Source organism: Penicillium solitum (assembly GCF_028829755.1).
Source record: "Penicillium solitum strain IBT 25940 chromosome Unknown utg000004l_segment0_segment0, whole genome shotgun sequence".
Taxonomy (NCBI): Eukaryota; Fungi; Ascomycota; class Eurotiomycetes; order Eurotiales; family Aspergillaceae; genus Penicillium; species Penicillium solitum.
The window spans coordinates 4078507-4105196 of record NW_027072124.1 but is presented as its reverse complement, the minus strand read 5'-3'; the positions used below and the strand labels follow the sequence as shown (position 1 = coordinate 4105196).

The window sequence follows — 26690 nt, the reverse complement described above, 5'->3', positions numbered from 1 at the left end:
CCCATAAATGGGCCCGAACCCCGGGCCCAAAGCCCAACCCAACCCGCCTCTCTAATCGCTATATTATAATCTTCCACTAGGTATATAATATTCAAATTTAGAATCTAGAATTATAGTAGCTACATAAGTATATATTCTAAATTTAAATAAAATCCAATCTGTAGAGGTCGCGAAAAGATTTAATATTAAAGTTTCAATAAGATATATATTATATAGGAGTGCTACGACGGTAGGGCCTAAAGCCCAGCCCATTTGCGGGTTGGGTTGGGCTGGGCTATGGGCTTTATGGGCTTTGCGGAGCTCTACCCCAGAAGCCCATTTACAAGCATTAATGATTTTCATGTTGTACCCACCACGACTTCTCACTTAATGGACTAATTAATGGACTACTTAATTTTCTCATCTATTACTGCTTCCAAAGCCTTTCCTGTTGTGTTCGGGCTATTTCTATCTGAGTGGAGATTGCTGTAATAGTATGGAAAAGGGCAATGGAATATGTATATACATGCCGCTCCAGACCGCTTACTTCTTGTAGTCGGATGTAAAATGTCACCGCATCGCGTTTACGGGCATGCGTAGTAGCCGAACCCGACTTTCAAGTATAAAAAACTCTTTCTATGAGGAAAGGCAAAATGACGTTCATTAATTCTATTTTCCTGTCTCATCTAACTCTCTTTCTCTCGACGCGCAATCTTGCCTAAATTCTCACGAAAACCTGTGGCTCTCTGCTTTACACTATAAAAATGGGCCGTCAAAACCACACAAGGGCAGCATTTGCTTGTGTAGCCTGCCGAAAACGTAAAGTCCGGTGTGATGCAGCCTCCAGAGGGGCATCTTGCACCAATTGCGTACTTGATCGGATTGAATGTATACCAAATGAGCAAGGGGGAAAAGGGTAAGTATTGGGCTTTTACAAGATGATGAAACATAGAACGACTAATAAAAAAGGTTTTTGTCTCGACAAACGGAGATTAACAGCATCAGGAAAAATACGATTATGCAACGCAGCCCTTCGCGAAATCGACAGGCAGCAAACGTCTTCCAGCTATTGCGTGAAAAGGAACGTAAGTCGGCCCACTTGTTTCATTGAAAACGTAGTACAGTAGTAGGGTTCGAATCCAAATCTTCCGATGGCTTCAGGTACGGGCCCAGAAGAGTGCATGGGAAAATCTGTTTTGGAAACCTACTGTGTGTCGGCCCAAGTTGACTCGTCGATCTGAAAGACTGTTATCTTTTGAATTTTTCCAGCACTAACTTAATATATAGATTTAGACCGCAGTCAAGTCAAGAATCTGGCTGGCCGAACGACGCCTAGAACCAAATCTGAATATTCACCTGGAGATACCAATGTGTTTTTTCGGTTTTATCCGATGCCTGATAACCTAGATCAAGATCAGCTCGACTATCTAGGCAAGAAGGGGATTTTTAAAACCCCCTCGTCTGAGCTTATTCGCCAATTGCTGATAGCATATGTTCAGTATGCCTACGGCCATTTGCCGGTTCTGGATCTTCATCAATTTTTGGGGTCCCTCGCTGGGAGCAAATCACGACCGTGCGTCAGTCTCTTGATTTTTCAATGTGTCATGTTTGCCGGCGTCGCTTTTGTGGACGTGCAGCATTTACACGCCAATGGCTTTCAAACCCGAGGTGATGCGCATGCCTTCTTTTTCCATAAGGCTTGGGTAAGCAACTAGTAACCCAAAAGAACATGAATTCTGATAATATAAATTCAACGATGAGTGCTAATTCGTCTACGGGGCAGCTCCTCTACGACTTTGATTGCGAAAGAGATCCTCTCACTCTAATTCAAGCTCTGGCAATCATGTCACACTGGCATCAAGGATCGACTTGCCACAAGGACTCTATATACTGGCTGGAAGCTGGTATTTCTCTCGCATACAAGTATGGACTGCATCAGGAGGGCCTTGTCTCCAGCGAGATTCTTCATAACCGGGGTCTTATAAAGAGGATATGGTGGTCCTTCAACAGCCACAGCAAGCTTCTTTCTCTTGGAGCAGCTCACCCACTTCGAACTATCAAAGATCAGGATTTCGATATGTCCCCTTTGACAATGCAGGACTTTGATCTTACTTCTTTTTCTCCTGCCGTTTTGCAGTTAATGTGTGATTGCAGTATTCTTCATCATGTTAACGAACAGAAAACCCAGGCCGAGATGTTCCTGGTGAAGATTCTATTCTGCAATCGCCTCAATTCCGCGGGTATGACCGTTGGCTTGAATTTGAGACCCCCAATTTATCTGCCTTGCAGTCATATCAAGTCGTCTAAATCAGCGAATAAAGAGCTACTGCATCAATACTCCCAAAGATGGAATCAGTCCGCAAAACAAGAGATGAATGGCCGTTCCGGAACCTTTTGGGACATCACGCCTCATGAGAGAGCATTACGTCTATATAAAGCTCACCTGAAACTGATTGATCAGGCCACACGTGCGCAGGTGAGTGGGGGGTTTTGCTTCATTTGCGCGGCGATCGGGAAAGAAGGGAGTAAATGATCAGAACGTGAGATCCAAGGGACGGACATATTTCCCACCCAGAAATGTGAAATAAAATAAAATGATAACCTCGCCCTCGCTCAACCTACCATGTCAAAAGTCTCTAAAGAGATATATAATTTATGTTATTAAATAACAGGTCTATATAGACTTTAGTTTAATGGTAAAACATGTGACTTTTAATCATTATAATATGGGTTCAAATCCCATAGGTCTTAATAGATTACTATAATCTGAATTAAATTTACGAAAATGACTATAAGTTAATGATAATTCTGGATTTCCTCAAGGCTCTGTTATAATGGCCGGATTCTATTATTATTATTATTATTATTCCCTTTCGTTCGCCGTTTCCTCTACGAGCCATTTCTTCGACTATACCAAGCCCTGGCCACAGCTTGCATGTATTTTGTATGGCGGCATCTGCCATCCGGTGCTCTTCTGCCTCGGCTGTATCTGTATCTTCCAACTGATATAATACTACGTGCATTTTTCGATCGAATCTTTCGTCTTTATTGTTAGGAATGGTGTTCCCCCCTCCCCCCCCCCCCCCCCCACGTCCTTATTCTCGTGCCTCTATCAGATGCGATCGAATCCAACAAACACCAATACATATCAAAGAGGCAACACTGCCGAAGGAAAGAGTTGAATTTACAAGAGTCCTTCATTTTGATGCAGGCCAATATATATGTCGTTGACAAACTTATTGGCGAGCCGTGTGGAGTCAGCATGTCCGCAGACCATTACCAATGTGTTGCAGTGAAGTACTACGTGGGGTAGAAGTAGAAGCAGAAGAAGTTGTTAACGGTCAAACTAGTAAATCAGGGTCTAAATACCCTCTCTGTCAAACTCCATCCGAAGACTGCTCAGTGTGTAAAATATAGACACCTGCATGTTCAACAGGTTCAACGCACCCGGTTTCAGAATTACCTCTAGGCCACTATTCGACCATCATAGTTAGACAGCCTTTGAAGCCGTCAGGCGTTCGATTTACAATAAACTCAATATTTGATCTACCACATGACCGTGCGGCACTATTATTGTGACCATGGCATGGCGGAAGAGAAACAGCGCACCACATATTGGGACACTGTCTTCCGTAATATGTGGGTGGTAGCTAAGTGCTGATACAGAGAGACAAAATGGAAGACAGTTTAATCAACTCTCTTACGCCGTTCAATTACGGACCTTACCGTCGACGTCAATTCCTCATTCCTGGTTCTATTACGAATATACCAAGTGAGCAGCGAGAGGGGCATTACCAGACGACGCACAACAAAAAGTTAAGGTATGCTCTTGCATTCGATGGTGACAGGGATGACGATAAATACTGTATCCAGTCTGAGACTAACTAATCTCAAAACAACCATTCCAAATGCTCTTTCATCAGTCCGATGTAGCGGTGAGGCTCATCAACCCCTGGCAGATCCTGCTTGATTTTAAATCCTTTTTGGGATAAAACCCATGTAATGCACTTGTAGCTCTCCCTCCCGCCCTTCGGCACAGGTAGTTCCCCAGGTTGAAACGATGGCAGCGTCGGTATGATGGAGTCTCGGTCATAAATCGCTTCCAGGGTCAACAACTTCCACTTGCCATCCACACACTCCAGACGTGAGATAAATCTGTTAATAGAAACACAGTCATACAGCAGTCCATTGTAGGAGAAGCGGATGGAGATGGAGCCTATCGACTCGGAAACAGCCCTGTTGCCGTTTATGTGCAACTCTACTGGACAGATCGTATGAACTGAACCAGTTCCGCCCTTAGCCATCTCCATTGAGCCGGAAACGAACCCATCAATATCGCCTTGGAACCTATTTCGCGTCTTAGTAACATCCATTTTGCTCCGATATCCTTCATTCTCACCAGGTTATCTCGATGTGCGTTTTGGAAGAATCTGGGTGATAACTGTCCCGAAAATTGTCCCACTGGCAGGTGTCTCTGTAATATCGCTCGCGAATAAGGAGTGACTTTATCAGAGACTCTTGGACAAGCCTGTCACTAGTAAGAGCCATAGCGTATTGTTGGAAACCACGAGAGTTCTGGTTTGGTAGGGGCGATTGAAGAAACTGAATATAGGAAGGGCGGAAATTCAAAGGTTTCGGTGTAAGTTGAAACAAAAGATCCAAATTTAAAAATCTAGAACTGTTACACTGGAATCCGGTTTATATCTGCATCATCTCCCCCGCATTACGAGAACAGAAACTAAAAAGGAATGTAATTGTAGCTTATCCGAAACTAATCGGAGTAATGCACCAGCCGACCTAATCTGGTATCCCGTGCATATCCACGGACAAAGCCATCAATGTTACTAGCTTGATTCTTTGAGCATTACTCATGGGAAGCATAAGAGCATATTGGATAGTTCGCACTATTCCTCTTTTGTTCGGACTCTGCTTTTTCTTTGCAATATCGACAGCTCATAATTTGGCGCTGGTTGGTTTTGGCTAGGAATTTCAAAATTGCATGCATGTTAGTATCGAAATGCTGGTAGCTTTCTCCACAACCATGTTCTTACGGTCCTTTCCCCACACGGAGGAAGCGGGGGGAAATTAAATTATGGGCGTAATAGAAGTTATGCATAGACTTTGAGGGGTTTTCGATGAGAATTAAAATACAGAAGCACCCATCTTCCTTCAGCTACGGCAATCTCTCGCCAAGTGAATCTATTTCCCCTTTTCGTGCATTTATCTCTTCGCTCCTAAGGAAATTCAACCATGTTCACGCCAATGATGTTCCAAATGCTCCTTGGCCTCTCTGGCTGCGTGGTTGCCGGACTTCTTTGGAAATTCTTTTGGGAGAGCAAACGACCGATGAACTTTCCTCCTGGTCCAGCAACCTTGCCATTTATTGGAAACCTCCATCAACTACCCCAGTCTAAAGCCTTTCTTAAGTAACGAAATGCCCTCACAAGCCCTAAAAAGCAAGTGGTTTGATCTGACCATATTCTAGGTTTCATGAATTGTCGCAAACATACGGCTCCATTGTTGGCCTGAAAATGGGTCCCCAGAATGTTGTCATTTTAAACAGCTGGAAACATGTAAAGGAGTAAGTGATTATCGGCAGGTAAAAATCGCTCCGCCACTAATAAGTGAAAGACTTTTTGATAAAAAGGGGGCTATTTACTCAAGCCGTCCCGAAAATTATGTCGGAAATGACCTGATCTGTCCAGACCAAACTCATATTCTTTTGGTACCTTATGGTGCAGGGTGGCGAGCCCTTCGCAAAACCATCCAGGCCCTTCTAAATGTGAAAGCCGTTGATTCTATGGTTCCAATCCAGAATGCAGAAGCGACACAAACAATGTGTCAGCTTTTCCAAGACCCTGATGGATATTACGACCATATCCGACGGTATTCTACCGCCGTGATCCTGTCCTCCGTAGGGATCCGAAAGGAATATGATTATTCATGAATATTCATGAATATTTGCGAATATGAATAATATGAATTGAATAATATGAATATGAATAATATGAATATGAATAAGCCCTTTATTCATATTCGCAATATTCATGAATATATGATTAATTTATATTTATTCATATAATAAAATACCATACATTACCATTCGTTTCATTACATTCGAATACATCAATCATGCTCAGACACTTTATTCTATAGCGAATTATGTGCCTGTCTTTAATATCGAAGCACTGAAAATTACATGCATGCACCGGTGGAGATTTATGTCTGAGACTTTCCTCTCAATAGCATCAGCCATCGCATAGTCTCCGCGTTCAGACGGTGCCTTCGGAGGCCCAAGACATCTCGAGCATTGCTGAACTCGCGCTCAATCCCGACCTCTGCCGAAGGGATGGGTAGGTAATCGCGAGCGGCTTTTGCCATGAGTGGAAAATTAAAGGCGTTTGCCTTCCACCACTTGAGGACCCATTCTGCGTCCGCATCGCCGATCATGTGGTGGGACCAGTTGACCGGCGGGGAATCCAAATACTTGTCAATATCCGACAAAGATGCCTCTTTGGATGGCTGGACTTTGCGCAGAGTTCTCCACATTGTTTCCGACATCCCTGCTGGACGTGGATGGTCAACTTCACATGACGCAAATGGCTCTGGAGGGTATTCTTTCTTAAGAAATTCCCGCACTTGCGAGACGATAAGCCCCGAATCTTGCTCGCTCATTTGAGACACAATCAGAGACGATTTGATGCGCGGATCCAACACGGAAGCCACATAGTAAAGAAGGTTGTCGTCCATTTTCCTAGCAAACTTGTTCATCTTACGAATGCCTCTTTCCACCGCATCGCGAATTTCAATGTTCACGTCTTCAAAATCTCCCTCCGCATTTCGAACGTCATTTAACAAATCGTCCAAACTCCAGTAAATTGGTAGACTTTCCACAATTGTTGGGCATGCCTTTGAAACAGAGTTCGTGTGGTCCCAGAACGGCTTGAGGATCTTGGCCACTTGCTGAAGTGTCGACCACTCGTCATCGGTAAGCTGGAGGGCCTGAATTTCTGGATGTATCCGCACAAACTGCCCCAGCTCAGTTTGTAGCCGAAGGGCATCTTGAATCATGATATACGTCGAGTTCCATCGGGTGTCAACATCATAACTGACTTGTTTTCCAGGTGATACTTCTTTCCAATCCCGGCGGCGCTGTGGGCTACGGGCGATCCACAGCGTCAGAAGTCGTATTTTCATGATTGCTCCTTTCGTGCTGTGAATGGAGTTGAATGCTGGGCTAGTATGAATGGCCATGTCGTCCAGGATCGCCTTTGCTTCTCGAGCCGAACCAGCCCTCAAAGAAGCTAACACATCTTTGCAAATCAGATTGAGGATATGGGCAAGGCAAGGAATGAAGCTCGGTCGTCCGCGGAATCGCATTAGAGGCCTAATGCGAAAGCGGTCATCGTCATTATCATACTTCTTGAGGAGCTGGTCATGCAGGCTATCACAGAGCGTCCCGTTATTGCCCGCATTGTCTCCTGTGATGGTCAGGAGCTTTGGCGCGATGTCCAGTTCGGCGAGCATCTTCAATACAACTTCCGCTAGATTCTCTCCAGAATGCGGCCCATTGATCTCGGTGAACTCGAGAAGCTCATCTCGCTTTTCAAAATCGGGGGTGATCCAATGGCCAAGGATACCCATTATCGCAATCTGATTTTCCGACGTCCAAACGTCAAGAGACAAAGCGAGTGTGCGGCTGCTCCTGGCAAGCTCCTCTTTCACTGAAGCCCTACTTGAATGGAATTCCTCTTTGATTCGGTTGAAAAGAGTATCAGCAGTCTTGATGGGCAAAGAAGCCCCCGTTGCTTCAATGAGTGCCCTGAAAGCCGGATGCTCCACCACTGTAAAAGGCTGTCTTGTTTGAATGACCCATCGGACTAGCATTTCTTCAACGCCAACCTTCTTTCTCGGCGACTCCAAGAACCGGTCGAGGCTTCCTTCGACCGCGGGTAAGAAGATGGAGTCGGCCCCAGACTTGATACGATGCTTTTTCTGGAGATGCACCAACAAATTCGAAGTGGAACCATAGCGCGACGAATCTCTGGAGGACCAGCTGCAATGTTTGCAAATCAGCAGTCGGTCTTTTTTCAGTGGGCCACCCTGCCGACACCAAGTGCTATCCAGATCTGTGGTCCAAAAGTGCTCAATGGTCCAACTAGAATACGACTTGGTTTTTCGTCTTTTATGTGCGTGCGGACTACTAGTATTGCTCCTGCTTTCCGAAAATGCAGGATCAAACGGGGAGGGGGAAGAGCTAAGCAAAGAATAAGACTGCTTCGTCCGAGGCGTGTCTTCGGTGTTCCTAGGTGGGGAAGGCTCAGGAGAGTAAGGGCGTCCTGTTTCAAAGGTGGATTCCTCAGACTGCTCCGAAGGTGACGAAACCAGGCCATTGTGTAGAGCATTATAGTCTCGACGTGGAAGACCACGCGTTCTCCGCATGGACGGATTAGGTGTAGATGCCATGCTACTGTTTCCTGGTATCAGTATATCAAAATGGTATCGACGGTGATGCATCACATACCTTGAGCTACCTGGGCTGGGGTTAGAAACTGATAGGGGACTTGAGGATAGGATGATGGTTGACAAGCCCAGTCATGTTCACGCTTTATATGCCCTTGTTGACGTGGAAAGTTGATAGATCTCTTTTCTGTTTTCTGCAACGCGACATTGACGATTCTGAACGTAAACAAATGCAGCCAGGGTCATTGGAGGCTCTGGGTCGTGGAGCAAACGCGTTTTTACGTGCCATTTCTCAAGGCTACTTTGTGCACCAAGTTTGGAGTGGATTGGAATAAAATCAGGGAACTGAGAAGAGCTATTCGTTTAATTGCCTAAGATGATTTGCAACTAGGTTGACAGATATATATAATATTAACGGATCTTCGTGGCCGGTGTCAAGTTTCTATGGACAGACCCACGTGAACGAGTATCATGTCTCAAAAAGATCCACTATGGTACATCAAGCTGGTCAACTCTACATAGGTAGGTTGTACCTCCCAGCATATATTCGCAATCGAAATTCATAGCTCAGCTTTGCTGATGAAGTGATGGTATTGTGAAATCGACCACTAAGCGCATTTCGGTAATACGATAACCGCTGTACCGGACAAAGTATTAATGCGGAGAAATCTCATAATATGAATAATATGAATGCGAATATGAATAATGCGTTTATTCGCGCGAATAAAAAATTCATATATTCATATTCGCGGACTGCGAATATGATTATGTTGTATATTCGCATTCCTTTATTCCTTTCGGAACCCTAGTCCTCCGTATTTGGACAACGCGGAGCCGAGTTTAATTCACCAAAGGTTCGGGCACTTTATCATGCGCAGGAGCAGTTCACTTCCATCCTGGAACCAGGAGCCACACCTCCGGTTGATGCATTTCCTTTTCTGCGATACATACCACAATTCTTCGCGAGTTGGAAAGTGAAGGCAAAGGCAATCCGGGCTGAGCAGCGCTCTTTATACTTTTCTCTGATCGAAGAAACTAAAGCTCGGATTGCTAAGGGGAACGTAACCGGCTCCTTCATGGAACGAGTTTTGCAGGATCAGCCAAAGAATGAACTGGATGATGAACATATTGCTTATCTGGGTGGAATACTAGTGAGTTTTGAACCTAATCGTCCGCACGGCTTTGAGATTCTCATTCACAATAGATGGAAGCGGGATCAGATACCACCGCCTCGACACTTCTCTCATATATGTTGGGGATGATCAGCAATCCAGCGGCATTTGCAAAAGCCCAGAGCGAACTAGATAGGCTCTGCGGCACTGAGCGGTCTCCAATATTTGAAGATCTGGATAACTTGCCATATTTAAGAGCTTGCATGACTGAGGTACGTCACAACTCTATAATAAATATGATCGTCAATTCGCGGCTTTGCCATTACTAATTGGGGGCAGACATTAAGATGGCGACCTGTTGCACCTGGTGGCGTACCCCATCTACTCATTCAAGACGACAGTTATGAAGGCTACCATCTTCCTAAAGGAACAATCGTATTCGCAAACGTATGGTCTATTCACAGAGAACAGGAGTACACTTCGGGGGATGAATTTCTCCCAGAGCGGTTTCTAAACAATAAGTTTGGCTCGCAAGGAAATGAAGATGAAACGAATGACCATCGCAGAGTTACGTATAGTTTTGGAGCAGGTCGCCGAGTGTGCCCTGGCCAGCGACTGGCAGAGAATTCACTAGTATGCTTAATATACCAAGGGACTGTGCACACTTGACTGACTTGAGTTAGATGCTCAACATGGCAAAAATTACCTGGGGCTTTGATATATCCGCTAAGGGCCTGGAAATTGACAGCGATGTAAAAACAGCTTATACGGAAGGCTTTGTCTTTTCCCCGAAAAGATTCCCGGTCAATATATCGCCACGGAGCGAAAGACACCGAGAGGTGCTTGAGGCTGAGTTTGAGGCCCAACGGAGCGTGTTTGCGAGATACGAGGATTAATACCTACCGGTCAGACCTTCGGTGGATTGTCTTGATAATCATTCATTGACTCACATACAGAACGTTTACATTGTCTCTATTGTGGGGACTAGCTATTCTTTTCAATAAACGCTTAGGCTACGTAGGTAATCCACCTCTGAGTGGTAAACGGACTTCGGTTTCACGTCAATCTAGAATATCCTGCAGCATATGTTGGAAATTTACCAAGCTAAGGTGAGCAAGAACCAACATAAGGTGAGCAAGATGGAATCTAAGCATAATTGCTGATGAATATTGCAACGATGCAGCCCCAAGGCCTACCCAATCACTTCACTGGGCATAAATCCTAGCTTTGACATCATTTCAAATTTCTTTATGCACGTAGATTCTCCGATGTTGACACCGACTAAAGAGAGTTTAGCGTCTCCATCTTCCCCGCGTACCCCGCGCAGGGAGGTATCAGAAACCCAATTTAGCTTTTCTTGTACATATTGATACATTTATATAGAGTCTGCAAATGGACCTTTGTTCAAGCGATTATATGTTGCACTGAAGGGGTATCTGTTATTATATGAAAGCAAAAACCGAAAGCAATACCTCTTCTCATTTGTCCAAGAAAACCTTTACATCTGAAGATATGCTGCCCATTACCGTATGCACCTTTGCTGCCATCCTTGCCGTGCTTTATGTTTTGTATTATCGACTGTTTAGTCCTCTTGGTTCCATCCCAGGTCCTGTTGAGGCAAGTTTGTCAAGACTATGGCTGGTCAAGCACTCCTGGAAAGGAGATATGCACCGTGAGATGCTCAAATTGCATGCAAAATTTGGCACACTTGTCCGCACAGGCCCAAACGAGGTTTCAGTGACAGACATCCATGCTATCAAGGAAATATATGGTTGGTTTATTTTACCTTTCTGCAAAGACGATGTACTGATTAATTAGGGGCTGGATCAAAATTTCGAAAAAGTGACTGGTATGGTGTTTTCCAAGGCCATCGCAAATTCGATTTATTTGCCGAGCAGGATGAAAAGATCCATGGCATTCAGCGGCGGCTCGTGAGTCGCATATATGCGATGGACTCATTGAAGGACCTAGAGCCATATGTCGAAGATGCGGTATCTCATTTCATGGACAAGATGGAAGAATTTCAGGATAAGAGTATTGATCTCGGAGAGTGGTTGCAACTGTTTGCCTTTGGTATGTCTTGCAGTTCATCCTTCGTCTAGTGTGCTAACCAAGGCAAAATGTAGATGTTATCGGCGAAGTGACATTCTCTCGTCGATTTGGTTTCATGGATGCTCACCAGGATGATGGAATCTTCTCACAGATTAAGAAGGTTTTGAAGTCCGGAACGTGGCTTGGCCAGGTGCCCTGGGTATACTGGGTTCATGACTTCATGATGCCTCTCATCGGAAACCATCTTGGAGTTAATGTCCGACACGGAAGTTTGAGGGACTATACGGTTCAGGAGGTCGAAAAAAGGAAAGACAGAGGTAGTGATCATCCAGATATCCTTGGAAAGCTGTTCAAAGTCCAAAAGGAAAAGCCTCTCGAGTTCTCTGTCGCGGACGTGACCTCGATGGCCGCTAGTAATATCAGCGCAGGAAGCGATACAACTGCGATATCCCTCAGAGCAATTGTCTACTACCTTCTCAAAAATCCAAAATGCAAAAAAAAGCTCCTCGACGAAATCGACTCATTGGCAAGAAGTGGCTTGATTTCAAACATTGCGACCCTTGAGCAATCTAAGAACATGCCTTACTTGCAAGCCGTCATGTATGAAGCCCTCCGGTTACATCCTGCTGTGGGTATGAACCTTCCTAGAGTCACACCCGCAAGTGGCATTGTCATTGAAGAACACTTCATTCCAGAAGGGGTAAAATGAACCCGGCGCCCTCTTCTCGGTATACTTGCTAATTGCAACAGACCATTATCGGAGCTAATCCATGGGCGGTACATCGAAACAGAGAGATTTATGGCGAGGATGCCGACTCGTTCCGCCCAGACCGGTGGCTCAAAGATGAAAGTGGTGATATGCGTATGAGAATTGATCTTTTTTGCTTTTCGCCCTTGTTACTGACGTACAAATTTAGAGAGGTTCTTTTTTGCCTTCGGATCCGGTGCTAGGATGTGCCTAGGCAGGAGTAAGCACCATGACAACTACAAAGGGACTGGTTAATCTGACATGAAAAACAGACATCAGCTGGATGGAAATGTCCAAAGTAGGATTTTGCTCCCCATTTTTATTCCCCGCCACAGTACTGACTACTTAAAATAAAGTTAATTCCAACTCTTTTCTCGCGTTTCGATCTTCGCCTGACAGACCCGGAGACAACTTTGAAGGAGCATTGCAAGTAAGTTACTTTGTTTCGGTATATCCTGGGGTTTTAGACCCAAGTTTGCCCTTGTATATAATTTATGTGGTACATATTTACCTTTGGCACTTCAAGGGTCCACACAAGGAGGATAGGGGACCAAATTGTCCAGACTATTGAGCAAAAGGGAGAGATCAATGCTGACTATATTTAAACCACAGCTTCTTCGTCATGCAGAGTGGATTGCATGTAACTATTTGCCCTCGAAAGTGAATAATGGATCGATCCAAGTGATCAAGGATGAATTCGTTGATAGGCAGGCGTCGTTTCACAGAAATCCGGAACTTGAAAACTTCAACAGATTTTATGAATCAAGAAAAGAGACAGACCGTGCGACATAAAGGGTGCCCAGTCGGTTCTGGCTTACGGGCTTGGAATGCGAGAGGTAGATGTGACGGTCGTTGACATACACATAGTGGTTGTTAGGTAGCTACTTCTTATATGAATGATCCTCTTAGGTCAGGTATTCTTTGTCCACGACACTACCATTCCTAGACCTTGCCAACACCCACCACTTGGTCCCATAGGGGTGGTCCTATAGAAATGCCAAGAGATAGCAGTGAGGTTAGACCTGTACATTTAAGGGGTTACTATATTTGTTAATGCTAGCATGTGGCCCGTGGAAACTCCGAAATAACTTAAGGGAAAACCCCTCGGGGTTTCAATGTCCGACGTCGCCACCCTTCCATTCATCCTAGTTTCTCTCGGGCTTTACTATCTCCCGAGAATCAATTTTTGCTTAGTAAAATATTTCAAATTCGGGCCCGAAATCGGGGTTTTCTCTTTACTATATGTCTTCAAAATCCGCAGTGTGCAAACTGCATTTTAGTTTGGACCCCTTTCGAGTACATCTTATAATGCGGTTCTGTCCTTATAATTCTATTCATCGAAAACAAGCGCCAGCTGTGTACAGGTCAGCAAGCCAAAGGGCAACCTTTTCGTACCGTCCAATTCACAACGGCGTTATGTCCAATTTGAATCCCGCACCGATTGCCATCGTTGGAGGTGGTCCTGGTGGCCTGACACTTGCCCGCCTGCTCGAAATTTCTGGAATTGGTTACGTTTTATTTGAACGTGATGCATCTTCCGTCCCTGAGCCAGGCTATCAGGGTGGCACGCTAGACATCCATGGAAAAACGGGCCAGGAGGCGCTGCGCCGCGCAGGTCTCCATGCCGAATTTGAGAAATTGGCGCGCCGCGAGGCGACAAGTCTGGTTGTTCAAGACTATCTTGGTAATAACCACTCCAAGATTGATGTGGAGCGTGATGCCCCGGAGATCGACCGTGAGCAGTTGCGACAGATATTGCTAGATTCATTGCCGGCGCATCGTGTTCAATGGGGAAAGAGCCTTTGTGCAGTTGAGCGTGGTAAGCCCTACAAGCAACCAAGCGCCGCGGACATAAAGCTGCGCTTTAAAGATGGATCTACTGAGACTGGATTTCGGCTCGTTGTGGGCGCGGATGGCGGGTGGAGTAAGCTGCGCAAGCTAGTAAGTGCATTATTTGCTGCATATTAACTATCCTCCGGGGCCCAATGGTTTCCTGTATGCTAATTATACCCAGATTACCCCAGCTGAACCGGAATACTCCGGCATCGTATTTATTGAGGGCCGACTCTCGGTCGACAATCCACAGTACGACGCGGCACTCGAGATGGTTGGCTCTGGGAATTCAGTAGCTATGGGCGAGCGCTCGGTCTTATGCGTGCAGCAAATGTCTGACCGCTCATATCGTGTCTACATGGGAATTAAGGGCCCACAGGACCTGACACGCCCTGGTGGTGACCTTGATATACTCAAAGTCAATGAGACGCGCGCAGCATTGCTTGCCCCTAGTGGTTTTTATGGTAATTGGGCACCGCATCTGCGAGCCTTTGTTTCCGATGCAGAGGGACCCTGGCGTGTCTGGCCATGGTGTCGCCTCAATCCGCATGTTCTTCATCAACCTATTAGGGGTGGTTCCAGCACAAGTGACCAGGGCGATCACCATTGGAAGCATGTTCCATGTGTTGCTTTGATGGGTGATGCAGCACATTTGGCGTCGCCAAACGGTGAAGGTGTCAACCAAGCTATGTACGATGCGCTGATGCTGTTTGAGCGCATTATGGAGGAGTTAAGTGACAAGCCAAAGGGCGATTTTGATCAGGAGGCCGATGCAGAGGCCCTGGATCGTGCTGTGACAGCTTACGAGACCGAGATGCTTCCTCGTGGCCACGCACATATCGAAAATGGACTCAAGGTGGAGCGCACATTCTTCGGCCAAGATGCAGCCAGAAATTTGAGTAAAGAATTCAAGGATATGTAGCATTATGGAGTTATTTATGACGCGAAGTAACTTTGTATTTGCCAAACCCATGTTCATTTACAAACAATGCAGCTATAGAAAAGGCCCGCGATTGAATTATGACATTACCACGCAATTAGCCAGCCTGTCTTGTGATCACACTTGACGATCTAGTGCTTTATGAGCCTCGAAATATGATATAGATACCTTGAAATGATCCAGCTAAGAGTTTCATCCCCTGAAGGCATAGATCCAGCCTTTAAGTAAAATATCGTACAGGGCTATCAGTATAAATTATAGAAGCTAAATGAAATTAGGATACGAAAACTCGTGCTGGGTGTAGGTATTAATATGTTAATTTGACATTCACCAAGGCGTCGGTCTCGCCCCCATGGGACAAATCATCGAGGCTTAACGCTTCGTAGCAGTACTAGAGAATAGAGAATAGCTCTAGATCAATTATCTCTTATATGTTATTAACTCACTCTTTAACTATATACTTACGTTTCTAAAACCTCGAGATATTGTGTCGAGGATCCTGAGTATCATTAGCAACGCTATATTGCGGGCCCCATGTTACAATATTCACTTATATATGGTCAGATATTACCTTTTCTGAATCTCTAGAACTTGTACACGGTTACATGAAGGTGGGACTGCTGTTTCTACCTTCTGTGAAAACATCTCCGAGTACTCGAAGACGAGAAATAGATCTTCTAGATCCGTAGCTTTTATATGAAAACTCAAAGCGCGTGTAAACATATACATTATTTTCCAAAAATATGTGAAGGGACGCCAAGGAATTATGTTGTGGCATCTACAAATGCAGGGGCCAAGAAGTGGGGTGGGAGAGAGTTAATTCCTATGGAAGGCCGATCTGCCGACTACACACATAACACATAACTATGGAGGGATTGATGCTTGAGGCACCAACATATGCAGCCTGAGGCTGCAACAACAAATTCTCTTCACTTTCATAGATAGCGAACATTCTCAATCAATTACTTGAATGATGATGAATCCCACCCGAAAGTTATGTCTTACAACACACAGGTTGGTAAATTTCCATACACAACCTCAAACCTGCGAACGCTTGAATTCCTGCCCGGCAATCCATACCTTCTGAATAGATTTTGTTGCCGTGATATTCTCAATTGGGTTCCCGCCAACCAAAACCAGATCGGCTCGATAGCCAGGTTGGATAACCCCGCGGTCACACAAGCCAAAATGTTTCGCTGGTACACTTGTCGCAGCCCGAAGAGCTTCTGTTGTTGACATCCCACAACGAACAAGAAGTTCAAGCTCCTCATGAAGACTGATGCCGTGTGATACCTGCGCCGGTACGCCAGGTGCACTATTGGCATCTGTGCCAGCAAGAACAGGCACACCTGAGCGGTGAAGTGCAACCACAGTCTTACAAGCATTTTCAAAGTCCAACCCCTTTGATATGGCCGTGACATTCATCATCACCAGCGTTGGTATACTGATACGGTTGTCCTTCACCATTTGGTGGACTTCTGCATCACTCATAACGCCATCAAGGGGAGCATGTGTGATGACATCTGCGCCAGCGATTTGAGCCATCTGTGTAGCGATAACATTGATGGCATGGACAACGACTAGCTTTTGATTCAGATGGGCATTCGAAACAAGAGCGTTGATTGTTTCTTGATCTGGCCCAGGTACATCGGCGACGACTTTGATGTAATCTGCCCCTTCTGCAACGCGGTCATCAACAAACTTTTTGGCTTCCGAAGCGTTGGCAACTAATGCCTCCTTAGGCATTGTCGGAATTTTGCTATGAGCGCTTCCAGGAGAAGTTGCAGGAATACCTGAACCGAGAATATCAGTAACACCCTTCTCTTCCCGGAGCGAATCAAGAAGCTCAATTGGCCAAGTAGCCATATCAAATCCAGTTGTGATGCCGTATTCAGCCAGTTGACTGAGGTCATCACGCCCTGTCAAATGAATATGAGAGTCGATCAGCCCTGGCAGCAGAATGCCTCCTTGGGCGTCCAGTGTCTCCGTGGGAATCATATCAAGGCTTCCAATGAATTCCCCATTGATGATGACAGTGCTGGGTGGGCAAATCTTCTGTCCATCAAACACCCTGACATTGGTAATGGCGGTGATGGGGGCAACCTGTGCCATACAAACGTTGGTGAGGCCTGTAATGGCGGCCGTATGTGTTGCAATAGACATAGCGGAAGGAAGGATCATAGAAGGGAGGTACTGAGCATGAACTTTTGACTAGAGAAAAATTGGGGTTTATTTATATGATATTCTACACGGAGGATAAAACAGCTTGCCAACATTACCAAATATATTCGGCCTAGCCAAACAACAAGTCTCCACCATAACGCCTAGAAAGCTAACTTACTATGAAATCGGTGATCGGTGTCTCAACAACCCGAGATACCGAAAAAAAGACCGTACTAGTCCTCCACGGGGGGGGTTTTCCACAAATTTTATTCGCAAGAGTCCGCGGACATCTCGTCGTCCGCGGGCCAAGCATACCCCACTGCGAATATGAAAACGCCCCGCTTAATGATTATGATGTCATGATATACTATAAAAACGATACCCTCTAAACCGTCACGGATCCTGTGATATCATTCATACAAGATCTGTCATACGCAATGAATACCACACAGAACATCAAGTCTCGGTTCCCGGATCTCAATTTTGTCAAACCTTTGCCAGTCGAGGCCCACCCTAGGTATAAACCATTCAATGTCAAATTTGACCCAAAGCAGTTTGTTCTGCCGAAAGGTCATGCTAAAGAGGAGGGGCGGAAGCAAATGCTTGTGGATTCATTTGTTTACCGCGACACACCGATCCCTTTAAGGGATGGGCTTCACGTATATGCCGACATCTTTCGACCAGTCACTTCTGATGAAAGCAAAGTCCCCGTCGTTATCTGCTGGAGCCCTTATGGAAAGTCAAGTATCAGCATCGATGGCATTTGGCATCGTTCTGGAGTCCCCAGAGACTGGACGTCCGGGTATGAGACATTTGAAGGGTTGGATCCCGCAGATTGGTGCAGACGGGGTTATGCGGTCGTGAATGTTGACGCCCGAGGTGCCCAGTTTTCGGAAGGAACATTTTTCTTCTGGGGCGATCAGGAGGCCGAAGACATTTACGATGCCATTGACTACATGTCAAAGCAGCCGTGGTGTAACGGCTGCGTCTGCATGGGTGGTAATTCATACTTGGCGAAAGCTCAAGTCAATTTCGCCTCGAGACAGACTCACCCCGCTTTAAAAGCACTGGCTCCCTGGGAAGGATTTACCGACATCTATCGGCAACTTCTCTGTCGTGGGGGTTTCGCGATGCACAATACCTTTATGTCAAAGTATCAGTGGGGAGTCGCCGGGAACCATGAAGTTGAAGACATGGCGCAAATGGTCAAAACTCATCCACTTTTTGATGAATACTGGGCTGGGAAGTGCGATGCGGTTGAGAATATCAACGTCCCATTGTACTTGCTGGGATCCTTCTCCAACCCCTTCCATGTCCAAGGGTCCTTCGATACTTATCGCCGCGCGGGTTCGACGAAGAAATGGATGCGCGTTCATGCTAATTTCGAATGGTATGAGATGTACGAACGCAACTCGAACGATGACTTGCAACGTTTCTTTGATCGTTATTGTAAGGGGATCATGAATGGCTGGGAACATGATACGCCTTCCCTACGCTTGTCTCTTCATGGATATGGGTCTATTCCGAATATTGTGGAAAGACCAGAAACCGAGTTCCCGCTTCGTCGACAAAGATTGGAAACATATTATCTCGACGCTGCTACCAAATCACTCTATGCATCTCCGAGGGACGCAGAATCTTCTGTTTGCCACGATGGGCATGGCCTTGAAGCTACTACCTCTGTAAGTTATCAGAATTGGCCTAGAAGTTTGGTTCCCTCTTGGCTTAGGAGACTAATAACAACCATCAGGATTTTGTTGTCAATTTCAACGAATATACTGAGATTGCCGGCTACGCGAAGGTCCGACTTTGGATGTCCTGCAAACAAAAGGATGATATGGATGTCGTTGTCCAACTCCGGAAGATTGATAAATCTAAAAATCTTCTTGAGGGTGTTAACTTTCCGTGTCCTGTTCCAGAAAGCGAGGTCCCAGCTGCCGAAACATCCAAGCTCTTTGGCCCTCAAGGGTTCCTCCGAGCCTCCTCCTCCGTCTCCCGTGATCGGACACGCTCAAGCTCGGATGGGCAGGAGGTCTTTTACCAACACAATTGCGAGCAAAAGATTTCACCCGGAACTATCGTTCCGTTGGATATTACGCTATGGCCCATGGGCATGGCTTTCGCAGCCGGCGAAGGGATCCTCCTTCGCATCGGAGGTCATTTTTTGAGTGCTCCTTCGGTTGTAGTGATGAAGCCTCAGGAGGCCGAGGATGAGAATGTTGGCCAACATTACGTACACACGGGAGGGAAATATGACTCGTGCCTTGTACTCCCAGTGGTGGACGGAAGTAGGGCCTGAGTCGAGACGTTGCTCTCGGGCCTATACGAAATGGGATATTCAACATGATCCGGTGATTGTCATTGATTTAATACTGAGCAACCAATAAAATCAATAAAGGCGAAGCATGAAGCTGAAATTATTTACGTATGGTTTGGTTTCATTGATTCGGTGACTTTTCCTTAATGATAGCGGGACGCTATGTGATATTTTTCAGTTCGCAAGTCTGCAGAAAGTGTTTTAAAGTATAATCTAGCCTCCCAGGGGGTAATTTGGAGGTGCCAACCTTGGAAGCTATGGAGTTACGTCGTATTGTGCAGCCATGGCATTTTTAACCAAGTGTCGTGATGACGTCACTTGTTGGCCGCGTCCGCCGGATGAGATGAATACAACAGTGTCGATGAAATTCCCGGGGAGCCAGGGGAAGCCAGGGAAGTTGAGCGGTTTGACCTCGCTTTCCAGGGGACAAGGTCGTCTCCCAGCCGGTCGTTGCCGGAGGCCCGAGAGGTAATGACAGTGTAAAGTTGGGAATTATGACAAAAGGGTAAAGAGAGGGGGGCGTTGTAGTGGTGAAGGCTCCATCCACGTACGATTTACTCGAAAAGCTTTGATTGGTAAGGAAATTCAAATTCGAAACTGAAACAAGAACGCGGCGATTTCACGGCGATTCTTGTGTAAGCGTTTAAATGGTTGAGGGGCCCGAATGTGAAAAGTGCGAGGGCATATCTTTCGTCCGCGGACTAAAATGACTGGGCCGAAGCGGCGCTGAGCATATCGTCGGACCGGACAGTGATGATCCACAGACGCCATTCATTGGTGATGGTGATCTTTCGCTTAGACAGTCATTTCAAACCGAATCAAAAGCCGAAAGGTCCCTTACTTCCTCTAAGTTCAAAATTTGTTGAAAATACACTTCCTCCACCTCACGTACACAACACAAATTCCAGTCCTAATCTCCGTGGCCATTTCGATTTTCTTCAGTCAACAAGATGCCTTCTGAGCCCTTCACCATCGATATCATGAAAGGACCCTCTAGCAAACGTGCTACGAAGGACCTCGAAGCGGGATTCGCACGTCGATCAATGATGCTAGTCAGACGCTTGCTAGGCGAGGACCGCCTGATTGACCTCCTTCGCGACGAAACGGCCGCTAGCAGCCAATGGTGGAGAACTGTCTCTGCCAACTCGAATGGGGAGTGGAAGCCAGCTCGCATCGCCCTCTCTGCACGAGGCCTCATTTCGAAGGAGTTCATCCAATGGTTTATTCCTGCAGAAGGCGGCATGCTTCCCGAACCGGAGAAGCTTGCTGCCCATCCCGAACATTGGGTCGTTCGCCCTTCAACAGAGTCCAAGTCCATGACTGTGTTGGAAACGTTAGGCGAGAAGCCAACTTTGTTTACGCTTGCTTTTGATGTGACGGCTCCCGATTTTGTCCAAGACGAGCCGACCTTTACCAGCAAGATGACTGCCCGGGGCTACCTTGAAGATGGGACTCAGATCATGGAACTATATCACCAGTTCAAAGACCATGCGGATGGTCAAGGGTTCGATGTTGACTTGGCTATCTATTTCCCAGTTGCAGCCGAGGAGGATGTTGTCGAGTGTCATCGGCAGCATTTACTTGTGGAGTTCAGCAACTGGTCGAAGCAAGCCTTTGAAGCAAAGTCAGCATAGGAAAGCCCATCGTTTACGGATTGATGGTTGACGAAAGCCTGTCTCTCTGCATTATCTTGACATGGTGAATCCTTGGTGTTTTTTATGTTATACATCATGAAGGCTTATCCACCAGCCAAATCCAGGTTGTTCCATTTATGCAAATCTTTTAAAAACCACTCGAATTAAAACAAGAAGTATATTATAACAGCCCATGAATACTGACTTCAGTTGAGCTTCCTTCAGTTGAGCTTGCCGTTCTAGCCCATTGCACATTCTCGGTATCAAAAGGGGGATCCATCGACATACTGGCATCAAATTGTAGATAGGGCAACTGGTCGCTTGCGTTGAAAAGACAGAGAGCTGGTAGCATTTGTGGAGACCAGTGGATACCAGCCTGAGAAGGATGTCCGTTGCGTGTGATTTGCACTTTACCCAGAAGTGGAGCATGACAGTCTATCTGGCGTAGATCAACACTGCCCTCCGTTCCTCGGATAAAAGTATCAAGTGAGCAAAGTGTAGTGAAACTATTACGAGTATTCTCAGAGCTTGGGAAGGTATCGGACTTCTCGTGTAGAAGCTCGATGACTTGTCGCACTTCGTTACTGATCTTTATTCTGTCAATACCCACGCCCAAGAAGCGAACGGAGGACATGTGAGACATTAGAAGAAGGATAACTGCTGCAGAGAACGCCTGTAGGTCCAACATCTCGGAAATAAAGAGGCCCCGCGGAAGCCTCCGGCTCAAAAATTGATATCGTTGCAGCATTGACTCACATGCCTCAACGCATGCCAAACAACTAAACGTATTCTCGCCGCCTGGGCCCGGCCGCAAGGCTAAAGGTAGATGAGCCCTCATGGTGATATAGTAATGCAAGAATTGCACTATATCGTCGGGGTGAACGTTGTGTGTGCCACGCGCACTTCCTAGCCACCAAGACTCCGGAGTTTGAGAGGCGAGTGTCTTTAGCTCCCTAGAAAGCTCTGACACCAATGTGTAACACTCGGGTCTTGATACATCTGATAGGCTGAGATGATCCAGATGTTGAATTTTGTGGACAATATCCGTCAACCGACAGAGATACACCTGGGTTTGCACAACGCCATTAACCGATACGGAATGGGGTATTGCTTGTTGATAACGACTAGTAGCCGGAGGGAGGCCTAGGATCATCCCTAAAAGTCTGTCTGCAGCACATATAACATTCCACAGGCGGAGTTTGCTAATGTGTGCTTTATCAACAGCCTCAGTAGCCGTCCGAGGTTTCGCGATGTGAACCATATTGTGAAGTCCCATTATCTCTGCGATCGCGATTGCATGTCGCAATTTTAACCATGCTTTACGAATGTTCCCTCGACCCATTTCACTAATAAATCGTTAGCTGATGATACCGGTAAAGATAAGGTCCGAAGATAATCTCACAGCCTGATGAACTGGATAAAAACAGAAAGTCCGTGGATTGAGCCCGTCAAGATATCGTGGACCAGAATTGTAATGTCCACGGCTTCGGATATGGCGTTTGAAAGCCATTTTTGTCGCTCCCGTTGATCGAGCCTAGCTTCCATGCTTTCATATTTAGGTGGCAGCTGCTCGGCGATCAGAGCGACATCAAGCAGCCAGGAAGCAAGTCTCATGGTATCCACATTTGGACTGTGCATCTCCTGATAACTAGCAATAAGTTCCATGCCACATTGCGCACCGAATGGTAATTGAAAAAAGGAGTGGAGCATAATAAGCCATTCGGAGCAAGAGTGGGTAAGGCGAAATATTTCATCTTTTGAAGGAATCAACCCCTGTAGCGAGTTTCTTGCAGTACTGAGTAGGCATGCAGCTTTTGTCGTCTCGTGACTTTTTCTGACCCCACCTTGTGAAAGGTGATCCAGGCTGAGCCAATTGTTTTGAAAGAGCAAACGTAAATGGGACGGTTGCTCTGCAATGGACAGTTCGGAAACAGATGAATGGCCATCCGAGCTACCTGCAAATTTTTGACCAACATTTAACTCTCCGTTCTGCATCGGCTGAACATTGAGCTTCTGTGACATCTGGGGCTCAGTCTCGGACAACGCGTGAACTCTTGATTCGTGTTGTGCGACTGGGTATATTGGAGACAATCTTTGCTTTCTGGTTGAGCTGGATCTGTGCACTTGTGAAATACATTTTGAGCCTCGTTCTTCACATCTGCGACATATTTGCGCGTTCTCAAAGCTTTTAATGCAACGGATCTTCCGACGTCTGCCTGCTTTTGTTAGAATAAGGAGGGCGTAGGCATCACGGGTTTATCGCCACTTACATTCTGTGCAGCTTTTAGTACCTTTCCTGGGTCTCTGGGTGTGCGTTCCCGGCATGATATCTTCCAGCTTTTATCAGCTTTAGGGTGCCACTAACGGGGAAGAGGTTTTACACTGGGGTCTTATGATGCAGGGGTGTTGGGGGGGTGTGTGGCAAAAGGCGGGGTGACGCGGACGGAACTACCGGCACGGTTGGCCCGAGAACGAATCTTCACCGACGCAAGTGGCAAACTAGCTGAGTTTACGAGACAAAAAGCCCATTTAAGGGGCCAAGAGTTGTTATTAGGTAGAATAGAAAAACTTGCAGAGTTAGTCAGCTGCATTATAACTTAAGTGCTTGTAACATAGTTTAAAGTCAAATCATGTTTATATATGGTTATTTACAGAAGATGACTTAACGTCTCTAATATATTCGAGATTTGTCCCCTTCTTATCTCGTGTTGATAATCAAACAACTTGTGAACTAAAGGTAAGATGGGTCTTTCCGTTGCTTCCAAGGCTTGATGTTTGGCTACTAGTAGGTCTACGTTCTGTAAACATTCTATTACATCGTAATATACCCACCCTCACACAAAAAACGAAAAAGACATGTAGAAACACTAAGGAGGGAAAAGAGGTCCTGGCAGCAGAAAGCGAGTAGAGACTAGGACAAAGCATATGAAACTTGGACAAAAGGAGTACGGATTGACATATTAGTATCCACGTACAGAAGATGATACTACCAAGGTACCTAGCTAATACACTCTTTCAAAATCCCCAGACTGGCGTACCGTGCGAGGTATTTCATTTTATATTCCGAGTCGGTCTAGACAATTATTGCAAAAACATATCCCGTCTTGGTTGTGGCGTAGTATGATATTTCCAAATTTAACTGGTGATACTGGCTAACGAACTATCTACACGGTCCCACTTTCGCTCCCCATATATGACATACCTAGGGTCAAGTCACATATACCATTCCACCCGGCCGCTCACCCAGACCTAAAACCCAGCCCTAGAAAGTCGACCACAATTTGATTCACTCAACACTCGCAGACCAGTTTGAAACGGTCATTGTAGCCTCCCCGCCCGTGAACGGCTCAGTGCCGAATTGCATAGCTGTGACGAGGAGTTTGAATTAGTATGTTTCACATTTTGATGCGTTTTCCCTACGAATCACGTACTGATGAGGTATTGACTACTGGCTGGGAAGCCCTCATTCTGAGCCAGGTAGTTGAAAAAGTCCTGAATATCACCAGACCAAGATGTGATCGTAGTAGAGGCAACGAAGCTATAGGTTTGCTGCGCGCCATTGACCCCATACCAAAGTTCCCACGTCTCGTTTCCAATAGTGGCCGTCGCGATCTGAGTACCGATAGGCTGAATGGTCCCGTACTTGCCCAGCCTAAGCGTTCATCTCGATTAGCAATCAATAACAACGAGTCAGTACAGCCAAACATACCAAATCATGAGTTCATAGTCACCACTAGAGGTATCGTGGCTAGCGTCTGCCGCCGTGAAAAGGTCATACGCCACATCGGCGTTGATGTCGGTGGTATCATAGCTCCATTCAACGGAAGTGGGAATGCTACTGATGTCACTAATGTACATCTGCATCTGGCCAACATAGCCTGAGTTGGCGTAGCTCTTCACCTGACCCTCATCGCCGGACCAGTTCCAAGTAGTGTACCAGGAGACGCCCGAGTCCGAAATCGAGTTGATGTAGGTGCACTGAGAGCCAGTGCCATAATCCTGGCCCCAGAGGTTATTGTTGACATCGTAGTTGCCGGTGGAGTAGTACCCATACTGATCGCAGAGCGTCTGCTCTTGAGCGAATGCAGCAGTAGCAAATGCAATGAACAAACCAAAGGTCTTCATTTTGAGAAAAAGAGAATAGATTGTGAGGTTATGGCACGTTTCGACTACTGTGAAAGCTGTAGTGAATATTTTCCAACGGCAGCGAGAAGGTGTTGCTGACTTTATAGTGTTAACAGCATCAACGATAGGAGCGGACGCGTAATCAATATTTCTTGTCAGTATACGGAATATATTCCTTTCTGTATGCGGAAGAGATTGTCAAATGGAAACAAATACGGCAGGGAGAGGGGAACGGGATCGTATGTGGGCGTAGAATAAATGCTGTAGATCACTGTCATTCTCATCTTAGTCTGCGGTTTTCGACGCCAACAAAAACCAGATTCCTCAGTAGATCAGTGCATTTTGCAAGATTACCATGTACGTACCCGCTCAACTGGCCAATCGACAGAGGAGCAGAGGCTTCCAAGCTTAAAAGAATGTCCGGAATGAAGCAATCGATATTAAAACCACGACGGTATGCTCGCAAAGGCAAAAGAGTAGCGGAGCGCGTAGGATGTTACGGTATATAGACCTAGCGTGCAGTAAATATATGTAAAACTGCCTAACGAACTCTAGCTCAATAGAGTGGAGATATTAATATACATCTACAATCACCCTACCAAACTGGACTACGGAACAGTGTAAGTCTCCCAGGTAGGGCGTAAGGGGATACTCGCAATGACTGTGGAATCGGGAAATTGTAACCAAGGGTATACTGTTATAGTGAAAGGAACTACAGCCGCTTCTTAGGGAAGAAGTAATGTTTCAGACATTGCTACAATGCTCTGAAATAAACTTCAATGGGCTTTGTAAGCTTGGCTATAAGTCTCGCAATAAGTTTAAAGGAGAGTATAGTTCGTAATTACTTGTTCGGCTTATAATACCGCTAGCGTGCCCTTGGAAATGAGGTGGCTGGTCCGTAACTATAATCCCTACGTTGGGGATAATGAAATGAAATAGATAGTCTATTTTCCTAGGATGGAAACCTAACCCCGGAGGCTCTTCACCTACATACGGGCTAGTTTGGGGGCTGAATGGTTGAGTATCAGTCAAAAGCGAGGTTGATAAGAATATCGATAGTCAGGCATGAAAAGCGGATGGGGTTCATTGTTATTATTTGCTAGGCGTTGGAGGCCAGGCTTCAGTACTTGGCCTGCTCTATTAGGGGTATTCGTTGGACATGAAAGGTCTAGCGCAGTTTCGAACCCGATGTTGTAGGGTCCTCTGTGAAAGTTGCCGTTAAAAACACAAGTGAGCAAGTGCTGGGAAGACTTGGAAGGTTCAGAACGGTCTGCCACAATGCCGTTACGATCGGGCCGTTGGGGCCGTTGCTTATTACATAGAT

The 26690-nt window shown here is 45.9% G+C and overlaps 10 protein-coding genes across 10 annotated transcripts; 5 read left to right on the top strand and 5 right to left on the bottom strand.

Annotated features, from left to right (window-relative positions):
- Positions 1-3869: 3869 nt before the first annotated feature.
- N7455_007588 (uncharacterized protein) lies at positions 3870-4352 on the bottom strand (the record flags this gene model as incomplete). The annotated part of the gene is made up of 2 exons (XM_065605671.1): positions 3870-4134; positions 4159-4352. 2 exons carry the CDS (start codon positions 4350-4352, stop codon positions 3870-3872), a joined length of 459 nt encoding a protein of 152 aa, XP_065461525.1.
- Positions 4353-6198: 1846 nt separating this feature from the next.
- On the bottom strand, positions 6199-8445 carry N7455_007587 (uncharacterized protein; the record flags this gene model as incomplete). The annotated part of the gene is made up of 1 exon (XM_065605670.1): positions 6199-8445. The coding sequence occupies one exon, from the start codon at positions 8443-8445 to the stop codon at positions 6199-6201; it is 2247 nt and encodes a 748-aa protein (XP_065461524.1).
- Positions 8446-9350: 905 nt separating this feature from the next.
- Positions 9351-10450, top strand: N7455_007586 (uncharacterized protein; the record flags this gene model as incomplete). Its single annotated transcript, XM_065605669.1, has 4 exons — positions 9351-9593; positions 9647-9826; positions 9894-10187; positions 10238-10450. Coding segments are annotated over 4 exons (930 nt in total), but the record flags the coding sequence as incomplete, so codon positions are not given.
- A 616-nt stretch (positions 10451-11066) lies between these two features.
- On the top strand, positions 11067-12788 carry N7455_007585 (cytochrome P450; the record flags this gene model as incomplete). Its single annotated transcript, XM_065605668.1, has 7 exons — positions 11067-11325; positions 11373-11627; positions 11681-12306; positions 12357-12468; positions 12524-12574; positions 12627-12652; positions 12711-12788. The coding sequence occupies 7 exons, from the start codon at positions 11067-11069 to the stop codon at positions 12786-12788; spliced, it is 1407 nt and encodes a 468-aa protein (XP_065461522.1).
- A 982-nt stretch (positions 12789-13770) lies between these two features.
- On the top strand, positions 13771-15109 carry N7455_007584 (FAD-dependent oxidoreductase; the record flags this gene model as incomplete). The annotated part of the gene is made up of 2 exons (XM_065605667.1): positions 13771-14295; positions 14369-15109. The coding sequence occupies 2 exons, from the start codon at positions 13771-13773 to the stop codon at positions 15107-15109; spliced, it is 1266 nt and encodes a 421-aa protein (XP_065461521.1).
- Positions 15110-16165: 1056 nt separating this feature from the next.
- On the bottom strand, positions 16166-17290 carry N7455_007583 (amidohydrolase family protein; the record flags this gene model as incomplete). The annotated part of the gene is made up of 1 exon (XM_065605666.1): positions 16166-17290. One exon carries the CDS (start codon positions 17288-17290, stop codon positions 16166-16168), a length of 1125 nt encoding a protein of 374 aa, XP_065461520.1.
- Positions 17291-17727: 437 nt separating this feature from the next.
- On the top strand, positions 17728-19589 carry N7455_007582 (uncharacterized protein; the record flags this gene model as incomplete). Its single annotated transcript, XM_065605665.1, has 2 exons — positions 17728-18972; positions 19041-19589. The coding sequence occupies 2 exons, from the start codon at positions 17728-17730 to the stop codon at positions 19587-19589; spliced, it is 1794 nt and encodes a 597-aa protein (XP_065461519.1).
- Positions 19590-20557: 968 nt separating this feature from the next.
- Positions 20558-21241, top strand: N7455_007581 (uncharacterized protein; the record flags this gene model as incomplete). The annotated part of the gene is made up of 1 exon (XM_065605664.1): positions 20558-21241. One exon carries the CDS (start codon positions 20558-20560, stop codon positions 21239-21241), a length of 684 nt encoding a protein of 227 aa, XP_065461518.1.
- Positions 21242-21422: 181 nt separating this feature from the next.
- N7455_007580 (fungal specific transcription factor domain-containing protein) lies at positions 21423-22906 on the bottom strand (the record flags this gene model as incomplete). Its single annotated transcript, XM_065605663.1, has 2 exons — positions 21423-22587; positions 22644-22906. 2 exons carry the CDS (start codon positions 22904-22906, stop codon positions 21423-21425), a joined length of 1428 nt encoding a protein of 475 aa, XP_065461517.1.
- Positions 22907-24527: 1621 nt separating this feature from the next.
- Positions 24528-25366, bottom strand: N7455_007579 (glycoside hydrolase family 12 protein; the record flags this gene model as incomplete). Its single annotated transcript, XM_065605662.1, has 3 exons — positions 24528-24607; positions 24673-24893; positions 24951-25366. 3 exons carry the CDS (start codon positions 25364-25366, stop codon positions 24528-24530), a joined length of 717 nt encoding a protein of 238 aa, XP_065461516.1.
- Positions 25367-26690: the final 1324 nt, after the last annotated feature.